The sequence below is a fragment of the Ovis aries genome, chromosome 12, assembly GCF_016772045.2.
Source record: "Ovis aries strain OAR_USU_Benz2616 breed Rambouillet chromosome 12, ARS-UI_Ramb_v3.0, whole genome shotgun sequence".
NCBI classification, from domain to species: Eukaryota; Metazoa; Chordata; class Mammalia; order Artiodactyla; family Bovidae; genus Ovis; species Ovis aries.
The window spans coordinates 76,998,467-77,011,129 of record NC_056065.1 but is presented as its reverse complement, the minus strand read 5'-3'; the positions used below and the strand labels follow the sequence as shown (position 1 = coordinate 77,011,129).

Below are 12,663 nucleotides of genomic sequence, written 5' to 3'. Positions count from 1 at the left end.
GTCCTCATAGTACCTTAGCCCCTTCTCTTTCCCAGCAGTCACGGAGGCACCAAAACCAGCTGGATCCCCCTAATGTGACTATAACTCTCCTTTTTAATTTTTTTTTGCAAAAGTACTTTTTTTCCCCCACAAACATCAAATTTTTGACTTTGTATCCTTCCCCCAAGATATTCTAGACATGCACATGCGCGCTCAGTCGTGTCCGACTCTTTGCGACCCCATGGACAGTAGCCCGCCAGGCTCCTCCATCCATGGGATTCTCCAGGCAAGGATACTGGAGTGGGCTGCCATGCCCTCCCCCAGGGGATCTTCCTGACCCAGGGACTGAACCCATGGCTGCTGCAGCAGCGGATAGGTTCTTTCACCACTGAGCCACCTGGGGAACCTTTATTCTAGATACACTTGCAATTAATTAATACATCAATTAATATATACATATGTGTATTGATGTGTATATACGTATAATGTATGCACATATGTATATACATATAATGTATAAATATATATATATATATTAAATGACTTGAATTCAGTTGAGGAGAGAAAAGAAGCTCGTGAATAATCGCTCAGAGGAGTAGATTATATCTGGTCGACACAAACCGCGCAGTAAAAGAGGTGCAGGGAGGCGAGTAAGGGATGAAGACAGAAGGCTCCTCCCAGGTCACCACTTTCACTGGGGCAGGAGAGCGGCATGCCCCGCCCCCACCCCCCACCCCAATCCCCACCCCCCACCCCCCGCCCCCCAATCCCACCCCACAGCCCCCGCACCCCCCTCGCCACCAGCGTCCCCTCCCACCGCCTCCCGACAATCCACACACAAAACCGCGCTGTTGTTGTAAACACACAAATAGAAAGCACCTGGCATTTACCTGGTGGTACCTCTAAGCGATATGCCAGCGGAGGCTCACATGAAGGGTGTGATATATTGATAGCCTTAGCTCCACATGCAGGCAGGCCACGGTGCTGCTTTTCACATCCAGGAGGTTCACATTCCTTTCCCTTAACATCGAGCGTTGCGGTAAATGTGTCATTGTTCTCGTCCCAAGTGTAGTCCACAGACACACCCCTGTATTTGTCCGCTGAAAGAAAATAAGACAGCCAGGATTATCTTCGATTTTTCAGAACAAACAAACCTACATTAACTACAAACCCCTTAACATATATTTTTTAAAATATCCAAACATCAACAAAAATAGCCCCAGGAACATAAAATGGAGAAGGAACACATCAGCGCCTCCGGGTTACTCCTTCGTGATTGTCTTTAGATCGCTGCCCCATCAAAGACCCCAGCTCAGGAGTCTGTACTTGGATGATTACTGGACTCATGTGTCTTCCCAACTGGACTGTAAATTCCATAAGAGCAAAATCGATTTTGACCATCACCATAAACTCAGATCCTTGTGCAAAACCTGTCACTAGCAGGGTCTCAAAAGTGGTTGAATTTACGCAAAAAAGAGCGACATAGAGGACAAATTTCTTATTCCAGCTCTCTCATTTCCCTTGCTTTCTAAACTGCAGAACTTGATTATCTCTTTCTCCTGAACACTAATTAGAGAGCAGAGGCCTCACCATGCCTCTGCTTATGTAAAGTCAGGAACAACAGCTCCTCCTCAAGCCTTCTCGAGTGTCATCTCACACTCTCCCCTTCATTCGAACAGATGCCACTGACTCACAAAAACACCTTCTCAGTACACGCTGATGTATTCACTCATTTTTTAGTGCAACAAAAATTATGACGCACTTGTTTTAAAACACTGTCCCAAACAACAGGAATACAAATGTTCCACTGCAGGGTCTCTAACGTGGAGATGGGCACAGGAATGGGCTGGAGAAGACAGGAAAAACGCCGAAACAAGATGATGCACAAAACAACACGGGAATAAAGAAGTGGAGGACCTGGAGAGGCTCTCCAGGGCACACGACTCAGTTTGCAGTTTAAAATAGGAGCAAGACATAGAAAAAGTGACTGGGGAGCAGGGGGTGGGCAAGGATGGCATGGAATTCCAAGTGTAGGGAAAGAACCTGGGTGAGCACAGAGGCAGGAAGAAACTTGTGCTCAGAAACCTACAAGCATCCCTCTACGTCTGTCGGTCTGTTCCTATTTTGTAAATAAATTCATTTGTATCACTTCTTTTCAGATTCCAAATATAAGGGATACCATATGGTATCTCCCTTTCTCTGTCTAACTTACTTCACTCGGTAAGACAATCTCTAGCTCAATCTCTAGAGAACAAATTTATAGGGGAAAGGATCGGGGGAAGGGATAGGTAGGGAGTTTGGGATGGACAGGGACACACTGCTATATTCAAAACGGATAACCAGCGAGGGCCGACTATACAGTGCAGGGAACGCTGCTCAATGTTATGTGGCAGCCTGGATGGGGGAGAGTTTGGGGGAGAATGGATACATGTATATGGACGGCTGGATCCCCTTGCTGTCCACCTGAGACTATCACAATCAGCTGGACTCTAAAACAAAATAAAAGGTTAAGAAACACAACAATGAGTATTTCCGTGTTACTTAAGTGAAAAGAGTAAAAAAGCAATAATGCAAGAGGAATCTGATCAGGAAGGATCAAATCAGTTAAGCAAACATATGAAGGCTGGTGTTTGCACTGAATGTGAAGAGCTACTGAAAGCAGGGACTCCGGCGGTGAGATTTAGAAATACGTGGAGTGCATGAGCCCAGGTTGTGAAGAAGGACTCTGCTTTCACTGAGAACAGAGGAAGAAGATGGGGGGACAGATACAAACTGTTTTCAAGCATCTGCTTTGAGGAGAACCCTAGCGAGACAGAGAGACAGGGGAGATTTTTCTTCTTGATTAGCCTTGAAGGTGCTATTCACATTCCACATTTATCACTACACAGAATCCTCCCCCAACCCCCAAGCAAGCTTGCTGTCACCCCACTTTAAACACCCAAAGTAAGAGTAAGTGGCTCCACCCAGAGTTGTTTAGCTAGTAATGATTGATCCAGGTCCTCAAATCCAGGTCTGAACATGACATCAAATTTCTCACCCTGAAGGACTCTGGCTCTTAAGAGCTGGAGATAATCATTGGTTAGAAATTAGAGCCACTGAGTTTATTTTGCTGGGGTGGGGGAGCAGGGGTCTTGGAAACTTGAAATAAAGAATAAAATCATTAAAGTGATATACGTTGCCTCTAGGTAGACAAACTTACCACATGATGGCTTAGCTGTACTAGTAGGAGCTGAAAGAAAAAAAGAGAATGCAGATGATTAAAATCAACTTTTAGGATATCTCTGACCTTAGTCATTTTGGGGAAGGGTGGTTTACAATGTTTCATCTTCATAAACTGTAGAATCTACCAAATTAGATTTAACAGAAAAGCCAGAGTTTGCAGTGCCTAGTCCCATGTTTGTATCTCAGAATCTCAAAGGTTGTAAACCAAGGAGCTAGCCCCATAAAACATTTTCATGAATTTACCTAATAAGCCCAATTGTGATAATACAATATTAAGACTTTGACACACATCTGATTATGGAATGGTGATGTGGCTGACTACTCAAGCAGCAAGAGGCATTTTTAAAGTCTTTATCCCCCTGATTAATCTCAAAAGAGGTTTATATATTTATAACCCTAGAGAGTTCAGTTTGCATCTCTGCAAAGAATGTCTCCCTGGTGGCTCAGAGGGTAAAGCGTCTGCCGGCAATGCAGGAGACCCAGGTTCGATCCCTGGGTCAGGAAGATCCCCGGGAGAAGGAAATGGCAACCCATTCCAGTACTCTGGCCTGGAAAATTCCATGGATGCAGGAGCCTGGTGGGCTACAGCCCCTGGGGTCAAGAAGAGTTGGACACGACTGAGTGACTTCACTTCATTTGCAAAGAATATCAGAAATAGGTAAGGGCTGCCCATGCTCTGGTCTCACTTTTGTAAGCTCTTTGCCCAGATACTAGACTCAGGGTGAAAAATCTGTCCATCCATTGAGACAAGTCTTGTGTGAGCGTATATATTTAACTAATGAACATGACGGAAATGTGGCTTGTGGAAGATACGAGATCCCTGCTAGGCTGGTCTTGGAGATGGAGAAACTGAGGTGGGAACAGCGCCCCGGCAGGCTGTGATTGGCTGACCCATCGCAGACTCCGCCAACTCCTGGGCATTCACTCCCGCATGGAGGCCTCCTCATCTCTGTCTCCATACCCCCAGCCCCAGAATGCTGAGGCTCCCCTGCCATTGACTTCTTGATACGGAGCCTCCCACTGAGAGAACTGTTCTGTTTCATACCAAGACCGAAATCCACTCTTAAAAGTCCTGGTATAGCTAGCTGGTCATCTCTACGCATTTTCCTCAAGTTCACACCCGAGGGGAATGCTACGACCGGGATGCACTAGGTTATCACAGTGGCACCGGCCCAGATCTCAGCGGCTCTGGCACTGCAGACACGGATCAGTGCTTTGGACCAACTGCCCCTCCACAGTACCAGGACTAGGACACTCAAGTGAACATCCTGAAGAAGGAGCCTGGGGTAGATGGGGCCAACGCAGTGCCTGCAGGGAGCCTGTCCCAAGGGCATGGTGGTGGGGTGACTGCAGGACTGGGACCAGGTCGTCACCTGTGGTCGAGGGAGCAGTTGCAGAACTGACGTTGGATGCGGGGGTCAGTGCAGGGGTCGTGGTCTGCTCATCTGCAAGGAAGTGAACAGAGGCTCACAGTTAATGAGCTTGTCCCATCGAAGGGCGAGGGGAAGACGCCTCCGCAAAGATCATTTCTTAGAGGAATCTTTGCTAGAGGCTTCCTCCTCATTTGAATGGACGCTGGCTTGTTGCTAAAATAAGAAAGTGAGCCAAAGATTTATCTACGCGTGGCCCTTTAAGATGACTAAGAGTTCATACCATTGGAACCAGATACTGTATATGCTGAGAAGAAACCCTTCTTTGGTGTAATTCTGACATGTGCAGTCTCCCTCCAATTGCTTCTCATTCTGTTATAACTCTCCTTATTCTAATTGTTATACTAACGAGGATCCCGGTAACCTTTTTGTATTATTCATCTCATACCAGGCTTTTTACATATCCCACCCTCACATCAATCCTATGAAATGAGTATTATTACACCCTTTTTACAAGAAGTGAAAAACAGACACACAGAAAGTAGGAGCAACTTTCCTGAAGTCAACCAGAAAGTTGAAGAGGCTGGATTTGATCTCAGGGCTATGGGACTGAGAGCTTGTTACCTTTCTTCTTTGCCATGAACTTTTATAAAATAAATAACAAAATAAAACATGCCCAGAGGAAGCTTACTGGTAAGGTTTTGTTGCCTAATTTAGTACCAATGTGTGAAAATTTGTAAAACAGGAAACCCACTGAGCCCTGTTGGGTGTGAAATAAAACAGCTGCCTAAAGGTCTCAAGTTTCCATTTCATGATCCAGCATCTAACATGCCTAAGGCATCACAGTCAAACCTGAGGTGTTATCCTGGGTGGTCGGGTTGGAGATGAGTGGAGGTGAGGCTTTATCTTGGGTGGTCGAGTTGGAGGTGAGTGGAGGTGAGGCGTTATCCTGGGTGGTCGGGTTGGAGGTGAGTGGAGGTGAGGCAGCAGTGCTGCTGAGTGCAGGGCTGCGGGAGGTGGCTGGTGGGGCAGCGGGGTCTGCAGGCAAGGTGGCCGTGGTCCCTTCTCCTGGGGCACCTGCAATCACAAAGGCCATCAGCATTCCCGCCGGGCAAGTGCAGGGCCACGCGGCCCGTGGAGGCATCGCCTACTGATCAAGCTAAGGCCGGGCATCAAACACTCAAGCACTCCTGCAGCATCACAACGTACCCGTCTGCAAACCCGGATGAAAACCAGCGCGGCACGCGGGAGAGATGACTTGAAGGGCGTCTCAACTCACATTGTAAAAGCACAGGGGGTTGGGTGGGGGGAGCTAGCCTGATGGCTCAGGGGTAACGAATCCTCCTTCCACTGCAGGGGACACTGGGTTCCATCCCTGCTCTACGAACACCCCACACGCCAAGGAGCAACCAAGCCCGCGCACCGCAACTGCGGAGCCTGCACTCTAGCGCCCAGAGTTGCAACTACGGAAGCCCCCGCGCGCTAGAGCTTTTGCTCTGCAACAAGAAAAGCTACCGCAAGGAGAAGTCCCCATCTAGAAAGGAGCCCTGGGCTTCCACAGCTGGACAAAGCCCGCGTGCAGCAGCAAAGACTCAGCAGCAGGAGTAAACGAGGCATCTGGGACCTGGAGAGACAGTCTAGGTCTGCCCTCCCACCCAGGGAGGCCTCGCTTCCTGGCGGGGGTAGGGGGGTATGCGTGACCCTGAATATGCACAGAGTGGGTGCTGCTGGCGGGGCAGAGGCCGCAGAGGTGGAAGTGAGCTCTGAAGGTGGAAGGCTGCGGTGAGGTCCCCACGGAGGACCTGCCCCCCAGCCCTGCCCGGAGCCTCGGGGCGGAGGAAGCCCGTGGTGCGGGTGCTCCCTCCAGATTTTCTGAAAACAGAGCTGCGGGGGGTCTCGCCTGCACCTTTGCGGAACTGGGTACTTTTTTCTTCCAGCTGAGGGTCACGATGTTCCCTTCAGGATGGCGGCTGCCCTTGCCAGGGGAAAGTGGACTGGTTTCGAGCCCAAGAACGTCATGCTACACTGTCAGCAGCCCACTGGGTTTCCAATCACAGACGAGCTCACGGGTGTAGCTCGTGGATGTGGAATCAAGGATGGCCGCCGACGAAAGCCCACCGCGAACTTCCTTAAGACCCCTCGTTGTCAAGGTTCAGAGCACCCACCGCGTGTCACACATGCCCCACCCCCAGACACACTCACTCACACGCACACACACTTCACCCAGAATCACAGCACAGGGGAGCAACGAGTATTCACTCAGTGCTAACTAGACGCTTCGTTGTCCTGGCAGAAACGAAATACGGGCTAGCTCCTGGGTGAACTTGTGTGGCGGCTTCGCTGCACTGACGACTGGGGTCACTGGCTCAAAGGTACGAGGTTGGCTGCGCTTCTGCAGTTAGATGCTGGGTGTGTCAGTGTGTGACACGCACGTGCACGTCCTGCGATGGCTCTGACGTGAGCGCGCAGGCTCCCTCCCATCACGCACATCCATGCCTGCCAGAACTGAATGCGCGTCTTTCCCAGATTCTGGGTCTGAGTTCTCAGCTCAGGCTCCAGAAGCCCCTTAACCCCCAAATGTAACTAAAGCTGCTCCAGAACGGAGAACGTAAACACCCGTTCTTCAGTTCCAGATCCTCCGAAGCAGCTTCCCACAGAAACAGAAGAGCGGAAACTTGGTTGGTTTGTTTGTTTTAAGCCTTCAAAAAACCGGCAGGCACACGACTGGCCCTTCTGAAATCGAGCTTGACTTGAGGCTTCCTGCTCACCTTTTTCTCCTCCTCCACTCACCAGCTCATTCTCTCTGTCCCTCCCGAGGGTCCCTAGTCCTCAGGGCGTCCTGAGAGCCCTCACTCTTCCCGATCCAGACATCCATGACCTTCCCTCTTCAAGGGAACCTGCTCTTCCTGGAGGAGTGATCTCAGAGACGGAATAGGAGTGGCAAGCACAATTTTAACGAGGTTAATTGATCCTAATCGATTTTTCACTAGTGGACGTAGCCACCAGGACAGAAGTCCCTGATGGGACAAAGCAGACAAGTCTGTGTGACAATCACCCCTGCCCTCATTCGTGGATGGGAAGCGTCTCGGAAAAAGTCCTTCCAGCTACAGTTCTTGAATCTATGGATTTGCTAAATCTCCAGATCTTTTTAGGGCTTGCCAGGTGGCTCCATGCAGTCACAAAAAGTCAAACACAGCTTAGCAACTGAACAACAATAGGTGGCTCAGTGGTGGAGAATCCTCCCAAGGCAGGAGACACAAGATACACAGGTTCAATCCCTGGGTCAGGAAGATCCCCTGGAGAAGGAAATGGCAACCATTCCAGTATTCTTGCCTGGAAAAGTTTCCACGGCAGCTGGAGTCAGTGAAATGGGGTGGCTATTTAAAGCTCGTGGATTGCCTGTCATAATTTTTATCCCAAAGGAATGGTTTTAATATTTCAAAATAATAATTTGATTATTGCCAAGATTATTTTTCAGAAAAGAAAATGTGTTTTGTTTGAAAGCATATGAAGATTTCCATGCTAATTTCACCATCAGTGTTACTGTGCCAGAGCAAGTTAGTATTTGTAAAGAATTCATCCTTATGTCCAATCCATTTCCTTTTAAACCTTTTTTTATCGAGCTTTGCTTCATACGTAAATCTCTGGCTTTAATGGCTTTGGGGGGAAGTTGTGGAAATAAAAAGTAGTAATGTTGTGTGTGTGAGATAAAGCAGGGAATCTCTGAAACAGAGAACTTTGTGCACCGTGCTGTTACTCAGTCATTAAAAAAGTTTAGCATGAACTAGACATCAGCTCCCTCATCCTCACATTCCTTTTGTTAAAGGGAATTTGAATGCTTGCCATGTTTAGGTAGGTCCCAGCCACCATGCCTGCCCTGTGGTTGCAGGGGAAAGTGGGATAAAGATTAAATATAAATTACTGCAATTGATATAACTGCTTACCACAACCAATAAACTTCACTGGGATGGTACTCAAAACCCTATGTGTGCCGTGGAACATGGGTCTGTGACTGCACTACCCAAGCTAAGATTGATGATCTAATTGAACAAGTAAATTTCTTCTTCTCTTTAATCAGAGCAGGCCTATTGAACAGTTTGCCTCAGAAAATGGCACCCAGCACATTATTAAGGCAAAAAGCAGGAACAGTCCTCAGGATGGTCAGTTTATGTGGCAGATACACTTGCAAACCTGACATTAAACAGAGAACCAGCAGCTCACTGGTGTCCCCGGATTCTAGGAACCTCAGAGATTTTTCCCGGCAGAAACACCTCCCATGCACTCTGCCACTTTGCTACCAACATGGCCCTGCTATCTTAAATTCTAATGTTGGGACTCATGACCCTAATTAAATAATGAAAAAAAAAAAAAGAATCCCTGAAGAAATCCAAGAACAAAGCTGTATTATTACCCTTCAGCGTGATTAAAAAAAAAAAAATCAAAGGTCTGTCTCCAGTGATTTTCTGATATTGAGAACCTGGGATTGAACCAAGAAAAGCTCTGCTTTGGGGTAAAAGCCAGGAAGGGTAAGACTGACAACCTGAAAGGGGACATTCTGACTCTTGGAGGGCTACAGAAAGTCTAGGTGAGCAGGATCCAGGAAAATGAGGTGGTACGTGAGCCAGAGGACACTCAGAACCCACTCCCCACATCCATGCACACACTCATACTACCTAGGGGGCTTCCCTCTCTCCCCTTCTCCCCAACAACAGGCTTCGTGACTTGAGTCTGCCAACATTCCACTAAAACCTAGAGGTTCTACACTTTACACACTTCAGCGAAATCACATACACAGACACCGAACACAGAATTTAAAGGCAAACTGTTCTGATAACTTTAAAATTAAAAAGAGAGCGAGAGAGACGAGTTTTCCTAATCCTGTGTCAGTTAATCTCTGCCAACCTGGCACAGCAGTGCTATCACTTTTCCAAGAGGTCAGGGGTGCTGTTGTGGTGAGACTGTGTGGACTCGCAGAAGGTGAGGTCTCTGAGGAGTCTTTTCCTCGTTCAGAGGTGTCTGCGGGTGAGAATGCAGTGGTGGGAGCAGGTAAGGGGCCACCTGGAGTCGGAGCAGAGGACTCTTCTGTTGTGTTCCATCATGTTCGCAGGAGATGCAGGAAGGAGAAAACAGACACGTGAGTCATACCCCAAATCACACCATCTGAGCCTGCCAACTCTCCCACCCATTACTGTGTGTACATCAACACACACGCATATACGTAAATACATACACACACCATCCTGCCAGGAGCCGTGGTATATATGTGTATATGGGGTGTGTGTATGTGATACACATGTGCACACGCATATATACAAATAAAGATGCGTGCAGAGGTATAGACAGAAGATGTAGACATGTGTAACGCAAGCTACAAAATGGGGGCTAAAGGTGAAAATAGGGAAATGGAATCAAAAGCAGTAATCCTCTCCCCGCCTCTTACTTCACTGGTGGATTCTGTCCGAAGCACTCAGGTTCAGAAGGATGAAACACAGAACGTGAAGATGATTAAAAGAAACTACAGAAGACTCATCAAGGAAAAGGATTAAGAAAAATAAAGTTGAAGAGGTTCATTAGGAGGGCTAGGGTGCCAGGAGATAAAAAATGAAAGACAAATGTGCTAAATGCACACGCTGATTTTTTTTAATTAATCAGATCCAAACAAACCACAGTGCCACGTGGCAGCCTGGATGGGAGGAATCTGGGGGGGAATGGATACACGTATATATATGGCTGAGTCCCTTTCCTGTCTACCTGAAAACTATCACAGTATTTTTAACCAGTTATATGCCAATACAAAACAAGAAGTTTTTTAAAAAATTAATAAAATGGAAAAAAGAAATTCAAACAAAGAGTGAGTAAAAGACTGGAAAACAAAGTTCACAAATATACAAATGACCTAAGTCTCCAAAAAAATATTTTTTCATGATAACAAATGAAACATCAGTCTGAGATGCTGAGGTAACATTTCCCCCAGTTTCAGTTCACTTCAGAAAAAAAAAAAAATGTGGCGAGGGGGCGGTGGAGTAGAACGGTGCACCGCCGAGATGAGTGCGCAGTGGAAGGGGCTGCAGGCAGGGCGAGCAGGAGCCATGGGCCTGAGGCCGCAGCACGTGGGCACTCTTCCTCGGTGAGCAGGCTTCCTCATCTCAGAGGAAGGGGGAAGTACACCCGCTGTTTAAAACAAATAAATAAATAAAACAACACGGTGATCTCTGACTAATGGGATTATAGAGATCCATTTTTTTCTGAATTTTCTGTTTAACCTGTGTTTACTTCCATGACTAGCAAATTTCATGTTATGCAATATCTAATTCATGAAAAGTTGAGTTCTATCACACAAGCATTTTGATTCATTCAGTTCAACAGAACGAAGAACAGAAATGGAAGATCCGAGCAAAGGATTAAGAAAATAGAAACAGCAAACGACGGAAGGAATTCGCAGCTTCAGTCATCAATGTCGAAGGTGACGTGAAATCCATTCTTCACCAAATAGCTATGAAATCTGCCTGAGTCACATGGAATTGCCCGGAGGCCAGAGCGCCCGAAAGGTCACAGAACTAGTCTGTAATTACAGAGACAGTGCAGTTGCTCCGTGTGGTCTTTGCCAAAGACAGGCCCCAAATCCCTAAAATGTCATAACCTAGGACGGAGGAGCCTGGTAGGCTGCAGTCCATGGGGTCGCTAGGAGTCGGACACGACTGGGTGACTTCACTTTCACTTTTCACTTTCATGCATTGGAGAAGGAAACGGCAACCCACTCCAGTGTTCTTGCCTGGAGAATCCCGGGGACGCGGGAGCCAGGTGGGCTGCCGTCTATGGGGTCGCCCAGAGTCGGACACGACAGAAGCGACTCAGCAGCAGCAGCAGCAGCAGCAGGACGTCACAAATAAGGAGTTTAATTAACAAACTTTCATCCACAGTGACACGCCAACACATCCAGCTGAGTAATAAGCAAGTGGCACCTTCCTGTCTGTGACGGGAGGGGCGTGGGGCCGGGAGAGACTGGAGGAGGGCGGGGGCGGGGAGAAGAAAGAAGCGCGGGAGGAGCTGAAGATTCTGCCCAGTAACGTTAATCCACAGCCAGCACTACGGACTTGACCAGGGTCTTGTTTTTAGGCTAAACTAACATTTGTGTCTGCACGGTTCCAGTGAGTCCTTCTGCTTTCAGGAAAAGAGACTGGTTCCCACCGATCGTATTCTCGTACTTGGGAGAGAATATTCTGGCTTGCATCCGGGGCCACTATTTTCACTTACCCGGTTTCACCGTTTGGAGGCTTGTTGTGATGGGTTCGTGCAGAGAGCGTGGAAACTCTCGCAATAAGGTGAGGGTCACCTACTGTTTAAAATGTTCCCTCTCCTTTCCACCCCGTTCCCACGCCCTCCGGCAAAAGTAACCAGTTTCTGTGGTCGAGACGAACTTACTCTTCTGTAAAAGGTGGGTATGTCAGCAGGTGGGAATGAACTGATTGATCACAATCTGCTATGCTTCAATGACTTTCATATATTTATAAGACCTCTCTGCCATGGGCTAAAGTTTCTTTAGGGAGCGGACACATATATACCTGTGGCCCATTCATGTTGATGGATGGCAAAAATCATCACAATATCGTAAAGAGATTATCCTCCAAATTAAAATTCTTTTTTTAAAAATAACAAACAATTCTGAGGAGATTTCAAATGTGCCTCATTAGAGCTGTGCTCTATAATTGTTAAACCAGGGTTATCTTAGGGACATTACCTATCTTCTTAATGATTAATGTTATAGGGTACCTATAACATATTTTCAATAACAATAACATTTAACCAGTGTAATTTATTTTTAATCGGATGTAACCTAATTTTTCTCTCTCCTTTGACATGTGAAATATATGAACTAATTGTCAGCATCTTCATTGCTTAAATTTAATTTACCTCAGGATTAGGACGCTTGTTAAAACAGTTTGGGTGTGACAATACAACTTGGAAATGATTATTTAAAATATCTCAATACTGTCAAAACTTTTCTGTTGTAGGAATTTATACAGATATATATGAAATTATGTTTAAAATTCTAATTTATCATAGTTTCCTAACTATGAAGCTCTGCAATCTG

General features: G+C 46.9%; 1 protein-coding gene across 7 annotated transcripts in view; it reads right to left on the bottom strand.

Annotated features, from left to right (window-relative positions):
- Nucleotides 1–12,663, bottom strand: part of PTPRC (protein tyrosine phosphatase receptor type C) — a 153,314-nt gene that overhangs the window by 83,849 nt on the left and 56,802 nt on the right. For 2 of the 7 annotated variants that reach the window (XM_060396233.1, XM_042229306.1), the window contains exons 4-8: nt 9,474–9,653; nt 5,424–5,648; nt 4,575–4,646; nt 3,179–3,208; nt 870–1,079 (exon numbers count right to left, since the gene is read on the bottom strand). In XM_060396233.1, coding sequence (XP_060252216.1) covers nt 870–1,079; nt 3,179–3,208; nt 4,575–4,646; nt 5,424–5,648; nt 9,474–9,653 — 717 coding nt within the window. The remainder of the gene's footprint in view (nt 1–869; nt 1,080–3,178; nt 3,209–4,574; nt 4,647–5,423; nt 5,649–9,473; nt 9,654–12,663) is intronic. The other 5 variants (XM_042229311.1, XM_042229312.2, XM_042229308.1 and 2 more) reach the window with 4 other exon arrangements.